Genomic DNA, 12229 nt, shown 5'->3' on the forward strand with positions numbered 1-12229 from the left:
CATTTGTTTCAATAGGAACAGACAAAGAATTAATCTGTGACCGTTAATGTTCGATGCTGTCACCTTATGATGGTAGACAGACACGGACATTAGTAATGGTAGCGTGAATCCCCCCTAAGATGTATAAACTGTGCAAGAGCAGCTCAGCGTACACCTAAAAGTTTACAGTTTATGAAGGAAAGGACACAAGAATTGAGCCCCCAAAATGCCTTCCAATCCTAGGAGTTAGTTGGAAAACAATGTGGGATTTGCTACACCCACTGCTGGACTGGGTGATCACCCCTATGTGGATAACTTCTACACTAGCATCCCACTCTGGCCTCCCTAGGGCACAGAGAGACCTCCATAGGGCACATACTGTCCAGCTCCACAGAAGGGGTGAGAGTAGGGCCTATTGCAATGAAAATTTACTGTTGGTCAAGTATAAGGACAAGAGGAATGTCCTTGTGCTAATAATTCAAGGGGCTCTGTAAATTCAACATGGTACTTGAAACCAATTCCAGTAAAATCTGCCCTCCAAAATCCCAAGAGCGCTCCTTCTGTTCTTTACTCTGCAGTGTGGCCATACATCAGTTTACATCCACATGTGGAACAATTTCATGCTTGAAAGGATGATTAAAGATTGATTACAGCATAAATCAGAGATATGATAAATGATATTTATAAAGTAGTTTGGGTAGTATGACTTTCTATATGAAAGGCATGCAATTTCAAAGAATGAAAACTGCAATTTTTTTTGCCAATTTTCACTAAATTTCCTATTTTTTCATAATGGAAGACAAAACATAGCGACTAGAATTTACCACTGACATGAAGTACAATGTGTCATGAAAAAAAACAATCTCAGAATTACTTTGATAAGTTAAAGATTCCCAAGCTTATTACCACATAAAGTGGCACATGACAGATTTGAAAAACCCTGGCCAATAATGTACTTTGAGTCATCAAGGGATCCCTGCAGGTTTTACATGCAAATGATTTTAAAAAGGACTCCAGACCTGAAACTAAAACTGAGGCAAGGCAAGCACATTCTCCTTATTATTTACATATTAATAAAATAGTGATTTGCATAAAATTGGGGCACAACAAAGACATTTAAAAAATATAGAATTTCCTCTACAAGGTACTGTATTTAAGCTTATAATCAATTTGCTGTTGATAGACTCCCTTTAATTTCTCTAGTCTAAGAAAATCCTACAATTCTGCAGTTTCTACTTATAAAGCATACTAATCGGCTGAAACTTCCTGCTCTGTATAAGATCTTTTGCAGCAGTCACCTATCTGTACAGGCAGGATTTTAAGGACAGGTATCATCTATGTATAGATAACATAGGGACCACCATTTACATTATGTATTGGTCACAGTTTATCTACTCCCTATTATTGCACAGATCACAGAGCATGCCTAGAAAACTCTTCCATACGCCTCAATGAACATCTCCAGATTAGTGTGTTTATGGACCATGTGACTGTTATAAATCAGATCTAATAAACTGGTTTTCCCCCAAATCAAGGTTTTCCCTATGCTATGGGAGAAGGTCCAACCACTCAGACCCCACTGATCAGGAAGTTTGTAGTTGAGCACCATAAGCACCACTCCATTAACCCCTTCCCGCCGATGGCACTCTGACTTCCTGACCAAGCTCGATTTTTCAAAACTGACATGTGTCACTTTATGTGGCAATAACTTTGGAACGCTTTAACTTACCAAAGTGATTTTAAGACTGTTTTTTCGTAACACATTGTACTTCATGCTAGTGGTAAATTTTTGTTGATATGTTTTGTGTTTAATTATGAAAAAAATGGAAATTTGGTGGAAATTTTGAAAAATATGCATTTTATAAAGTTTGAAATGATGTGCATTACATACAGATAGTCAGACCGCCAAAATTATATCATAAATCTCATGTCCCAGATCTCTGCTTTATGTCGGCATCAAACTTTAGTCACCCTTTTAATTTTTACAGACATTATAAGATTTACAAGTGAAACAACAATATTCAAAATTTTCAAGAAATTTCCAAAACCCATTTTTTAAGGGACTAATCCAGTTATGAAGGCGTTTTGAAAGACCCTTGTATTAAACCCCCATAAATCACCCCATTTTCAAAACTGCACCCCTTAGATAAGCCAAAACAACATATACCTAGTATTTTAACCCTATAAGTGCTTAACAGGAATTAATACAAAATGGAGATGAAATTTTCAAATTTGAATTTATTTTACTAATATTTTCGTTTAGCCCTAGAATTTGCACATTCACAAGGGGTTAAAGGAGAAAACGCGTCCCACAATTTGTTAGGCAAGTTCTCCCGACTACCATAGTACCCCACTTGTGGGTGTAAACTAATATATGGACGCACAGCGAGACGCAGGAGGGAAGGCGCGCCAAAGAGCTTTTAGAGGGCAGATCTGGCTGTGATCAGTTTCAGGGACCATGTCGCATTTACAAAGCCCTTGAGGAGTCAAAACAGTGGAAACCTCTAGAAAGTGACCCCATTTTGAAAACCGCACCCCTCAAAGAATTTATCAAGTGATGTAGTGAGCATTAGTAACACCGAAGTGAATGTGTAAGCTGTGCGGAGTAAATTGGGTACACCAAATCCCATTCTATTTTCCCACTAGCTCCTATGACGCGGACGGGGAAGAAGGGCATTCTGGGGGATCAGCGCTGCTGTATTATCTCTCATAAGCTCTAAATATGGGGGGTCCCCTGAAAACGCTCGCACAGCTTACATATTTCCTTCTAGTCGCAGCCACTTATGTCCTAATGATTTGGCGACTTTTGGGGTTTTTGTCTTCACATTGTACAAGCTAGATTTTTATTTTTATTTTCTGGCCATGTGGCCATATGAGGGCTTGGTGTTTGCGGTATTAGATGAGCTTCTCAATGCCACCATTTTGGGGCCTGTAACTTATTGACTACATTTTATTAACTCTTTCTGGGTGGGATGTAAAAGGAAACATTAATTCTGGCATTGCTTTTTAGCATTTATTTTTTTTCCCGTGCAGCGTACAGCATAAGTAACATGTTACCTTTATTCTGCGGGTCGGTACGGTTACGGCGATACCTCATTTATATTATTTTTTAATGTGTTGCTATTTGTGCAGAATAAAATTCAATTCAGGGAAAAAAATCAATTATTTTTGCATCGCCATCTTCTGAAAGGCATAACGTTTTTATTTTTCGCCAGACAGAGCTGGTTGAGGGCTTATTTTTTGCGGGAAGACCTCTTCTTTTTATTGGTACCATTTTGGTTTTCATCTGACCATTTGATTATTTTTTATTGAACATTTTGTAAGGGAAAGGTGGTGAATAATCATTATTTTGTGCGGTCTTCTACGTTTTTTTTTTTTTTACGATATTCGCCGTTTGGGTTAAATAATGTTTTAATTTTATTGTTCAGGTTATTACGGACGCGGCGATACCAAATATGTAATGTTTTTTTCTATTTTTCTTTATTTTACATAATAAAACATTTTACATGTGGAAAATGGGATTTTTGGGTCTTTATTTATTTCTATTTTATTTTAAACTTATTTAAACTTTTTTATTTTTACTTTTTTCAAACTTTTTTTTTCTGTCCCCATGGGGGATTGAAGCAGTGATCGGCTGATCACCGCTTCACTACATATACACTGCAATACACGTATATTGCATTGTATAGGAAGCTGTCAGCCTGTGTGGACGCACAGGCTGACAGCTTAATTTACGGCAGGATCAGCCAGGTGCGAGGACGGGGTAAGTGAAGGGGCAGACCCGGGGTCACTGATCAGACCCCGGGCTGCCCCCTACGAACACCGGCACCCCCTGAAACCGGCGCGGGGGGGGGGGGGCGATCGGCACCATTTTAGAACGGAACCCCGGAGGTGCCGGCGGTCATGTTGATCGCCGGCATATCAGGGGTTAACACCCGCGATCGGACCCGGTTCCGACCGCGGGTGTCACGGGGCATTGTCAGCCGTGTATTATGGCTGACACCCGCTGTGCATTGTGCGCACACAGTTTCTGTGTGCGCACCATGCATCCGCAGTAATAGTACGGCGGTTTGCGGGAAGCCCTTCCCAGCAGCGCCGTACTATTACGGCGAATGTCGGGAAGGGGTTAATTTAAATGGAAATGTCAGAGATTGCTGTAGTTTGGCTATCTCTGACATTCTCATTTAAATTGATGGAGTGGTGCTTGAACTGCCATAGATTGTAAGCCCTCACGGGCAGGGCCCTCTACCCCACTGTGCCAGTCGGTCACTGTTAGTATTATATCTACCTGTATATTATGTGTATTGTATGTAAACCCCCAAATGTAAAGCACCACGGGATTAATGGTGCTATATAAATAAACAATAATAATAATAATAATAATAATAATAATAATAATAATAATAATAATAGCGGTAGCTGAATGTGATCAATGATGTGTGGGTGCCAATGATTGTATGATTATACAGTATAGTCATACAATCTCCTGAAGATGCATACGGGGGTGGGTTTCAGACACATGCATGTACCACTAAGTCAGTGTGTATCCTTGTTGTTCAGATTCAGGCTCTCCATCCCCTACCCCTCAGAGTAGCCACTAGATTTGTTCCTCATCATATTGTCCTCCATTAATCACATTCAGGCTTACTATTCCTCAGTTAGAACCCATCCCTACTCATCATGAGGCTCTACTCCATTGTACCATCCACTCCTACAACTCACTGTTCCTCCATTATACTTCGCCTAAAATCACTTTTCACTTATTACACCCCACCACCATGGCTCCCTGTTCATTTACCACACCTCCCTCCTGCTTACTGTTAAGTCCAACCCTTCCTCTTTCAGCTCCATGTTTTAGTACACCTCCTCCCTGCACAGCTCCATGTTCATTTAGTACACACAGACACATACACAGTTCACAATTAATTTACTACCCCTCCCCCTGCATTGGCATGGTGAGTCCTGAGTTGAGCCACAACATCTACTAGGTGAAGACCTGCCACCCATACTGCCTGTAAGAACTCCTGAATTACCTGCAAAGTAATGTACATTTTGCTTGTGATTTGAATTCTACTGCCTGTCCTCTTACCCGAATAGTGTGGAGGCGGGACTACACCCAGCAGCAGTTATATGAACAAGTCTGAGAGGTCTTGGTGCCATTTGCAAATTCTTAGTCGCATTGGCAACCATTTTGGTCATCATCTGGAGCCCTGCATACACTAAAGAAAGAATTCTTTGAAGACTCTTTATGGTTCTCTTTTCTAATCACAAGTTGTAACTATGCCCTGTGAATAAGTGATGCACCTTGGGAAAGGTACCGTATGTTTATGTCATGTAAAGTGGTGGGGACTGGGGAGACTCACCTCCAGGTCATTGAAGAACAGATGAGTGTCAGCAAGGTTGAAGATCATCTCCTCCATCATGAGTCCTATTCGCACTGACGTAGTCGTGTCCTGGAGAGAGAAACAGACACAAGTCCTGGTTATAGACAAGTTTTATTTGGGAGAAACATTGTAAACCAGGATTATTGGTTAGAAATCGTCATACACATAGCTTTGATAATTTTAAAAGTGCACAAATGAAATCTGTACATGACACAGAGTGGAAATTGAAAATAAGTCCTTTAACCATATATAACATGGCTGTCATGTGGCTGTATTAATTTCACTGTGATTGGGAGATATTCACATGACCAATATTGTGACATTTTGTTGGAATAGCCTGACAAATTATAGGTCATGCTCTATTTTTGTTCATTTTCACGGATTCCCCCCATACACCGCAATGTATGAGGGACTTGTGAAAATGGGTGTAAAATGGCCATGGAAAATAGACATTTTCACCAATGGTTGTGTGAATCTAGTCTAGTCAGACCACAGTAGTCCCTTATTCAATGGGAAACTGTACTTGTGTTGGCCTGAACAGAATGCCAGGAGAGGGACATTCTCGAAGTAGAACAGTTATTGATGCTGCCTCCCAGCAACACATTATATTATATTGTCCCGTACTATAATCGGGAAGTGGGGAACCTATACATTTATCCACCCAAAAAACCGAAACCAAATATAAGTCTGTGGAATGTCTATTGAATGGAATGGAATGGAATGCGTCACCAAAAAATGATCCTGATTTTAGATCAAAGTTTTGTGTTTAAACACATTTAAAAAAATTTGATTTTTTTTTCCACATCACAATCTATATAAAAAAAACCCAAAAACTTTATTTAACCCTGGCCAGTAAGCCTAATAATAGACTAACAAATTCCAATTTTGTGTTTTTTTTTTTTCTTTCAGCAGTCATATCATTAACATCAGAGAACATACAGAAGGATTACAATAGAAGATAAAATAAAGATAAAATAGCATCACACAACAATGATTGCTGACAATGTTAGGCTCCATTCCCATGGAGTAACGCACTGCTCATTCTGACACGTAAACACGTGTCAGAGTGAGGCGCTTCAAAACAGATCACATTGACTTCAATGGGTGCCAGCTTACGCGTGCTACCCATTGAACTCAATGGGAGGCTTGTTTACGTGTCAGAATGAGCGGCGCATTACTCCGTGGGAACGAAGCCTAACTCTGACGCATGTTTACGTTTTCAGAATGAGCGGTGAGTTACTCCGTGGGAACGGAGCCTTTTGCAGCTTATCTACTACCCCTCCCTGAAAAGCACATGCCTAGAGAACTCTCATATAGACCTCAAGGAGATGGCTCCAGACTATGGAGTTGGCCATGACTATGAATAAAAACGCAGTATATTATATCTGCTTGTAATAAATGAATGTTTTTAAAAATGAGTGATACATTCCTTTGAAACGCCAGAAATCTTGGTGACAGGAGTACTACAAGTGAATTTAGGTAACCTGTCATGTATGAGGGTGCTCCTTGACTTCTACCAGAGTCCTCTGTGGCCACAGTAAATCTCCTCCATGTGAATCTCCCAGAGACAAGCTGAGTTTAAGGCCGGGGAGCCATAAGCCGGAAACGCCGCAGGAAAAATCGTGGCGTTTTACAGTAATTGAAAAGTGGATGGGATTCATGCGAATCACATGCCCACTTTGCGATTAAAACCACAGCGCGGACACACTGCGATTTCCAAAACTGGCACGGTTTTGGAAATCGCAGCATGTTAATTATATCTACGGAAACAACGGTGGCATTCCCGTAAATATAATGGTAAAGTCTGTGGAGGAAAATTCTGTGAACTTTCTCTTCAAAGTACTGCGGGAAGAACTACAATGCGTTCCCGCTGCGGTTGTTCCCACAACACTTTAGTGCTGCAGATTGTCCTGTGGGGCCTTAGCCTAAAGGTCATGGAATCACTAGCACATTTTACTTATCCTTTGCAGTGGTGGCATATATGTACACTGCAGGGTAACCTAATTATTTCACTTTCTTGGCACATTATGGCGGTCTTTGTGGTCTTTTTTGCCTTGTGCCATTTATGAAAATTTGCTACATTTTTGCAGATGTTATGTTGCCGTCTCCGCTTTTGCTTTCTATTGGGAAGGCTCACTTGTGAAAAATATGGCCAAAAAAGGATCCGATGATAAATAACCCAGAGTGAATGATTTCGCCATATGGATGCATCACAGAGGTTGCAGGTTTGGGGGGATTGGGCGCCTTAGGGCCCCTTCACATGGAGTATATGCTCGCTGATTCTGAACGTGTAACACGTTCTGAATCAGCGGCGTTAAAACAGATCCCATTATTTTCTGTGGGAGCCGGCATATGTGCGCTCCCCATAGAAATGAATGGGCTGCATTTTTCCTTATTGCTTTCAATGTGATACGCGCATATCACATTAAAAGCAATAGGGGAAAAAAGCAGCCCATTCATTTCTATGGGGAGCGCACGTATGCCGGATCCCATAGAAAGCAATGGGAGCTGTTTTAACGCCGCTGATTCGGAACATGTAAGGGCCCCTTCACACGGCGTAAGCGCGCCGCTCTTTTAGACACGTATTCACGTGTCCGAGTGCTGCGCTTCAAAACAGAGCACATTGATTTCAATTGGAAGCGCACGTATATCGACATATACTCCGTGTGAAGGGGCCCTTATTGCCCTGTCTGAAATGCAGGTCATTATAGTGTTGCATCAGTCACTTAGAGGATTTATTTTAATTTGGCCCTGATATTGGTTATGACATCCATTCCAGTAGACATAAATATACAGTAGACAGCCTACTCTAACGTTCACAGTTCAGTGAAAAGAGTTTTTCTTTGCTAACTGTGACATATGTATTGTATATAATATACAGAGGGGACACATTTATTCAGTGACATGTCCTTGGGTTACCACACTAATGACGCACGCCCACCACTTCCCCAATGTTCAGACATGTTGTCTGCAAGAAGCTTCCAGTAAACCTGTATCTTGTCTGGATTCCTATTTACTTATGTTCAAATTACTCTTGACATTCAAGAGGTGAAGACAATGCGGATGTGAGTCCACACGTTAAAGGCTTTTTGTAAGCATTTCATGCAAACCGACCCTTGTCTATTCTGTTGCCAACTACCTGTTGAGAATGTACGCAAATAATTACACTGCCATAAGGATGAAAGGTATTAATTATGTGTATTTATTAAATCAGACCGCCATTCTGTGGAGCTTATCTCCAAGAGATGTCAGCCAAGGGTTACAGACAGATTAGGAGACAATCAGCACCTTTCTCTGCACCCTTCCCCCAATCCCTTGTGGTTTTACCTTCACTTATACAAAGCTCTGCAAATCACACGCCATAGCTTTAATGACTCTAAATGACATAGGAGCTCCTAGGCCTCACACTCATTCTTCTGCCGGTGGAACATGTTTACAGCCACGGCCTTAGGCTAGGACTACACATGGATTATGGCCAAGACTCTGGCCATGTGACCAAAGATTACCTGGTCACACTGCAACCTTGAATAATGTTAGTGAATAGAGCCACGTTGCGACACTGATTTGCCCTCTGGGTCACAATTCAACTTGCTTTTTGTAATCTGAATACAGTAAATGCAGTATTGGAGCCACACAGTATACTGGCCACAGGTAGTGCTTGAACCGCCAATGCTTTCATCTATATGTAAGTAAAATCTGATTATGGATTATACCTCTTAGGCTCTGTTTACACGGTGAATTGTTACGCAAGTGTGTTTTTTTTAGAAACTGCAAATGGTTTTTCTATAAAAATTTCCTTTTTTTTTTAATAGCAAAAATGTACCATATAAACCCAACCTTACCAGCCATCAGTTATTCTTTTCTAATTGTAGTAAAACTAGGTTTACACAGCGCTTTTTTGCTCAGAATAAGAAGCAGCAAATTTTATGCAAGGCTAGACTTTTTACTTTGGTCACTATTAAGTCTTAGTCTGATGCAATTGGCTTTCTACGTCAGTTGCAGTGGTATAATGTTCTGACAAGTGTACTCACACTCAAGCACCCGATCCTAATGTCTGGGAGCGGCAAACCGCTGATCCTAAAAGTTTAACCTCTTAGATACCACAGTCAATAGTGACCCCGGCATCTAAAAAGTCTTAACTGAGAATTAAGGCCTACATTGATTTTTTTTTTGTTATTTTCTAGCCCTATATTAAAGGTCTTACAAATTTGAAGTTAATTATGAAACCACTCACTAGGTGCATCTCACTTTATTGAGGTCCAGGATGGTTCCTAGGCTCACCATGTAATCGGCAGTCTGATCTGCCAATTTGCACTTCGAAATTCACTTTTTCTATGCAAGTCTGAGGGTCCATTCACACGGAGTAAACGCGCACTCATTTTGGCAAAATACACTTGTAAAGAATACATGTGTAAAAATAAGACTCCCATTGACTTCAATGACTTTTTTTTTTTTTGCACATGTAAAAAAACGAGCCAAAAAATGTGCAAAAAAAGCGTCACTTTTTTTGCCCGCGTTTTTTACACGTGTAAAAAATGTCAGAAGTTAATGGGAGTCTTATTTTTATACATGTATTCTTTACAAGTGTATTCTGCCAAAATGAGCGTGCGTTTACACTGTGTGAATGGATCCTTAGGGCCGTTCAGACGAGCACAGAGGGGGTGGATTATGGCGCAGAATCCACGTCATAATCCGCCCCCTCACAATGGTGGTCTATGGAGAAGTGAGCAGCCCCTTCTTCAGGCGGACTCCGCGGCTTCAGGCGGTTAATATAATAATCAGCCATACAGTATAATTTAAGAGGCTATATTCCTCCTGTAACTGGGGCTAATGTATCAGTCCTAAATACAGGGGAAATCTGCCAGAAAAAAAAAAAAAGAAGTTATGTTAAAATGCCCCCCAAAGGTCTATTATGGAGGAGTTAAAAATACAAAAGAACAAATAAAGTAAAAAAAAAAAAAAAAAAAGTACCAAGTAACATTAACACACCCGGTGACACAACAACATGTGTAACTTAAAAATGAAGTATAGTAAAAATGAAAACTATGTAAAAAATTTTTTGTAGCAGCACTTTTACCGTTTAAAAAAAGAAAGAAAATAAATAAATAAAAGAAATAAAAAAAGGAGGGAAAACATCTTTGAAATTACAATAAAGAAAGAAACATTAAAAAATAAAAGCACAAAAGAAATCCGTATTTATAATGAAAAAAGACAAAAATTATCTGATTAATCCCCCCAAAATTCTAACCCTCAAAACCACATGTACAAAAAAGCACTGCGGGAAAAATCGTGGTGGCAACGCATTGCAGTTCTTTCCGCAGCGCTTTAGCCAGAATGTTCAAATTGGTTTCCTTTGCTGACAATATGTTTCAATTATACCTATGGGGAAACCATAGAACCCGTAAAGAACCCGTTGTTTGGCGAGTGCCCTGCGCTTTTTTTTTCCATTTTTTGCTACTTTTCCTATGGGGAAACCGCTGGCGTTTCCATAGGTACAATTGACATGTTGTGATTTCCAAACCCATGCTGGTTATGGAAATGTGTGTCTGCAGCACGGTTTTTACAGTCAAGTGAGCGTGGGATTTGTTAGAATCCCATCCACTTCGTTCTGACTGTAAAAGGCTGCTTTTTTTCCGTGGCGTTTACGTGGGTCCCTGGCCTTATTCGGTTTCAGATTTTGCTGTGTTTTCTGTGCCAAAGCCAGGAATGGATTGAGCATATAGATAGATAGACAGACTAAATAAATTATATATATATATACATACACATACACACACACACACATACACTCACCGGCCACTTTATTAGGTACACCATGCTAGTAACGGGTTGGACCCCCTTTTGCCTTCAGAACTGCCTCAATTCTTCGTGGTATAGATTCAACAAGGTGCTGGAAGCATTCCTCAGAGATTTTGGTCCATATTGACATGATGGCATCACACAGTTGCCGCAGATTTGTCGGCTGCACATCCATGATGCGAATCTCCCGTTCCACCACATCCCAAAGATGCTCTATTGGATTGAGATCTGGTGACACTGGAGGCCATTGGAGTACAGTGAACTCATTGTCATGTTCAAGAAACCAGTCTGAGATGATTCCAGCTTTATGACATGGCGCATTATCCTGCTGAAAGTAGCCATCAGATGTTGGGTACATTGTGGTCATAAAGGGATGGACATGGTCAGCAACAATACTCAGGTAGGCTTTGGCGTTGCAACGATGCTCAATTGGTACCAAGGGGCCCAAAGAGTGCCAAGAAAATATTCCCCACACCATGACACCACCACCACCAGCCTGAACCGTTGATACAAGGCAGGATGGATCCATGCTTTCATGTTGTTGACGCCAAATTCTGACCCTACCATCCGAATGTCGCAGCAGAAATCGAGACTCATCAGACCAGGCAACGTTTTTCCAATCTTCAATTGTCCAATTTCGATGAGCTTGTGCAAATTGTAGCCTCAGTTTCCTGTTCTTAGCTGAAAGGAGTGGCACCCGGTGTGGTCTTCTGCTGCTGTAGCCCATCTGCCTCAAAGTTCGACGTACTGTGCGTTCAGAGATGCTCTTCTGGCTACCTTGGTTGTAACGGGTGGCTATTTGAGTCACTGTTGCCTTTCTATCAGCTCGAACCAGTCTGGCCATTCTCCTCTGGCATCAACAACGCATTTCCACCCACAGAACTGCCGCTCACTGGATGTTTTTTCTTTTTCGGACCATTCTCTGTAAACCCTAGAGATGGTTGTGCGTGAAAATCCCAGTAGATCAGCAGTTTCTGAAATACTCAGACCAGCCCTTCTGGCACCAACAACCATGCCACGTTCAAAGGCACTCAAATCACCTTTCTTCCCCATACTGATGCTCGGTT

General features: G+C 41.0%; 1 protein-coding gene across 1 annotated transcript in view; it reads right to left on the minus strand.

Annotated features, from left to right (window-relative positions):
• The window catches only part of EYA2 (EYA transcriptional coactivator and phosphatase 2), a 176503-nt gene that overhangs the window by 37268 nt on the left and 127006 nt on the right, over positions 1 to 12229 (minus strand). The window contains exon 10 of the mRNA XM_075276795.1: positions 5343 to 5432. Coding sequence (XP_075132896.1) covers positions 5343 to 5432 — 90 coding nt within the window. The remainder of the gene's footprint in view (positions 1 to 5342; positions 5433 to 12229) is intronic.

This window comes from Leptodactylus fuscus, chromosome 6 (genome assembly GCF_031893055.1).
Source record: "Leptodactylus fuscus isolate aLepFus1 chromosome 6, aLepFus1.hap2, whole genome shotgun sequence".
In the NCBI taxonomy this organism is placed as follows: Eukaryota; Metazoa; Chordata; class Amphibia; order Anura; family Leptodactylidae; genus Leptodactylus; species Leptodactylus fuscus.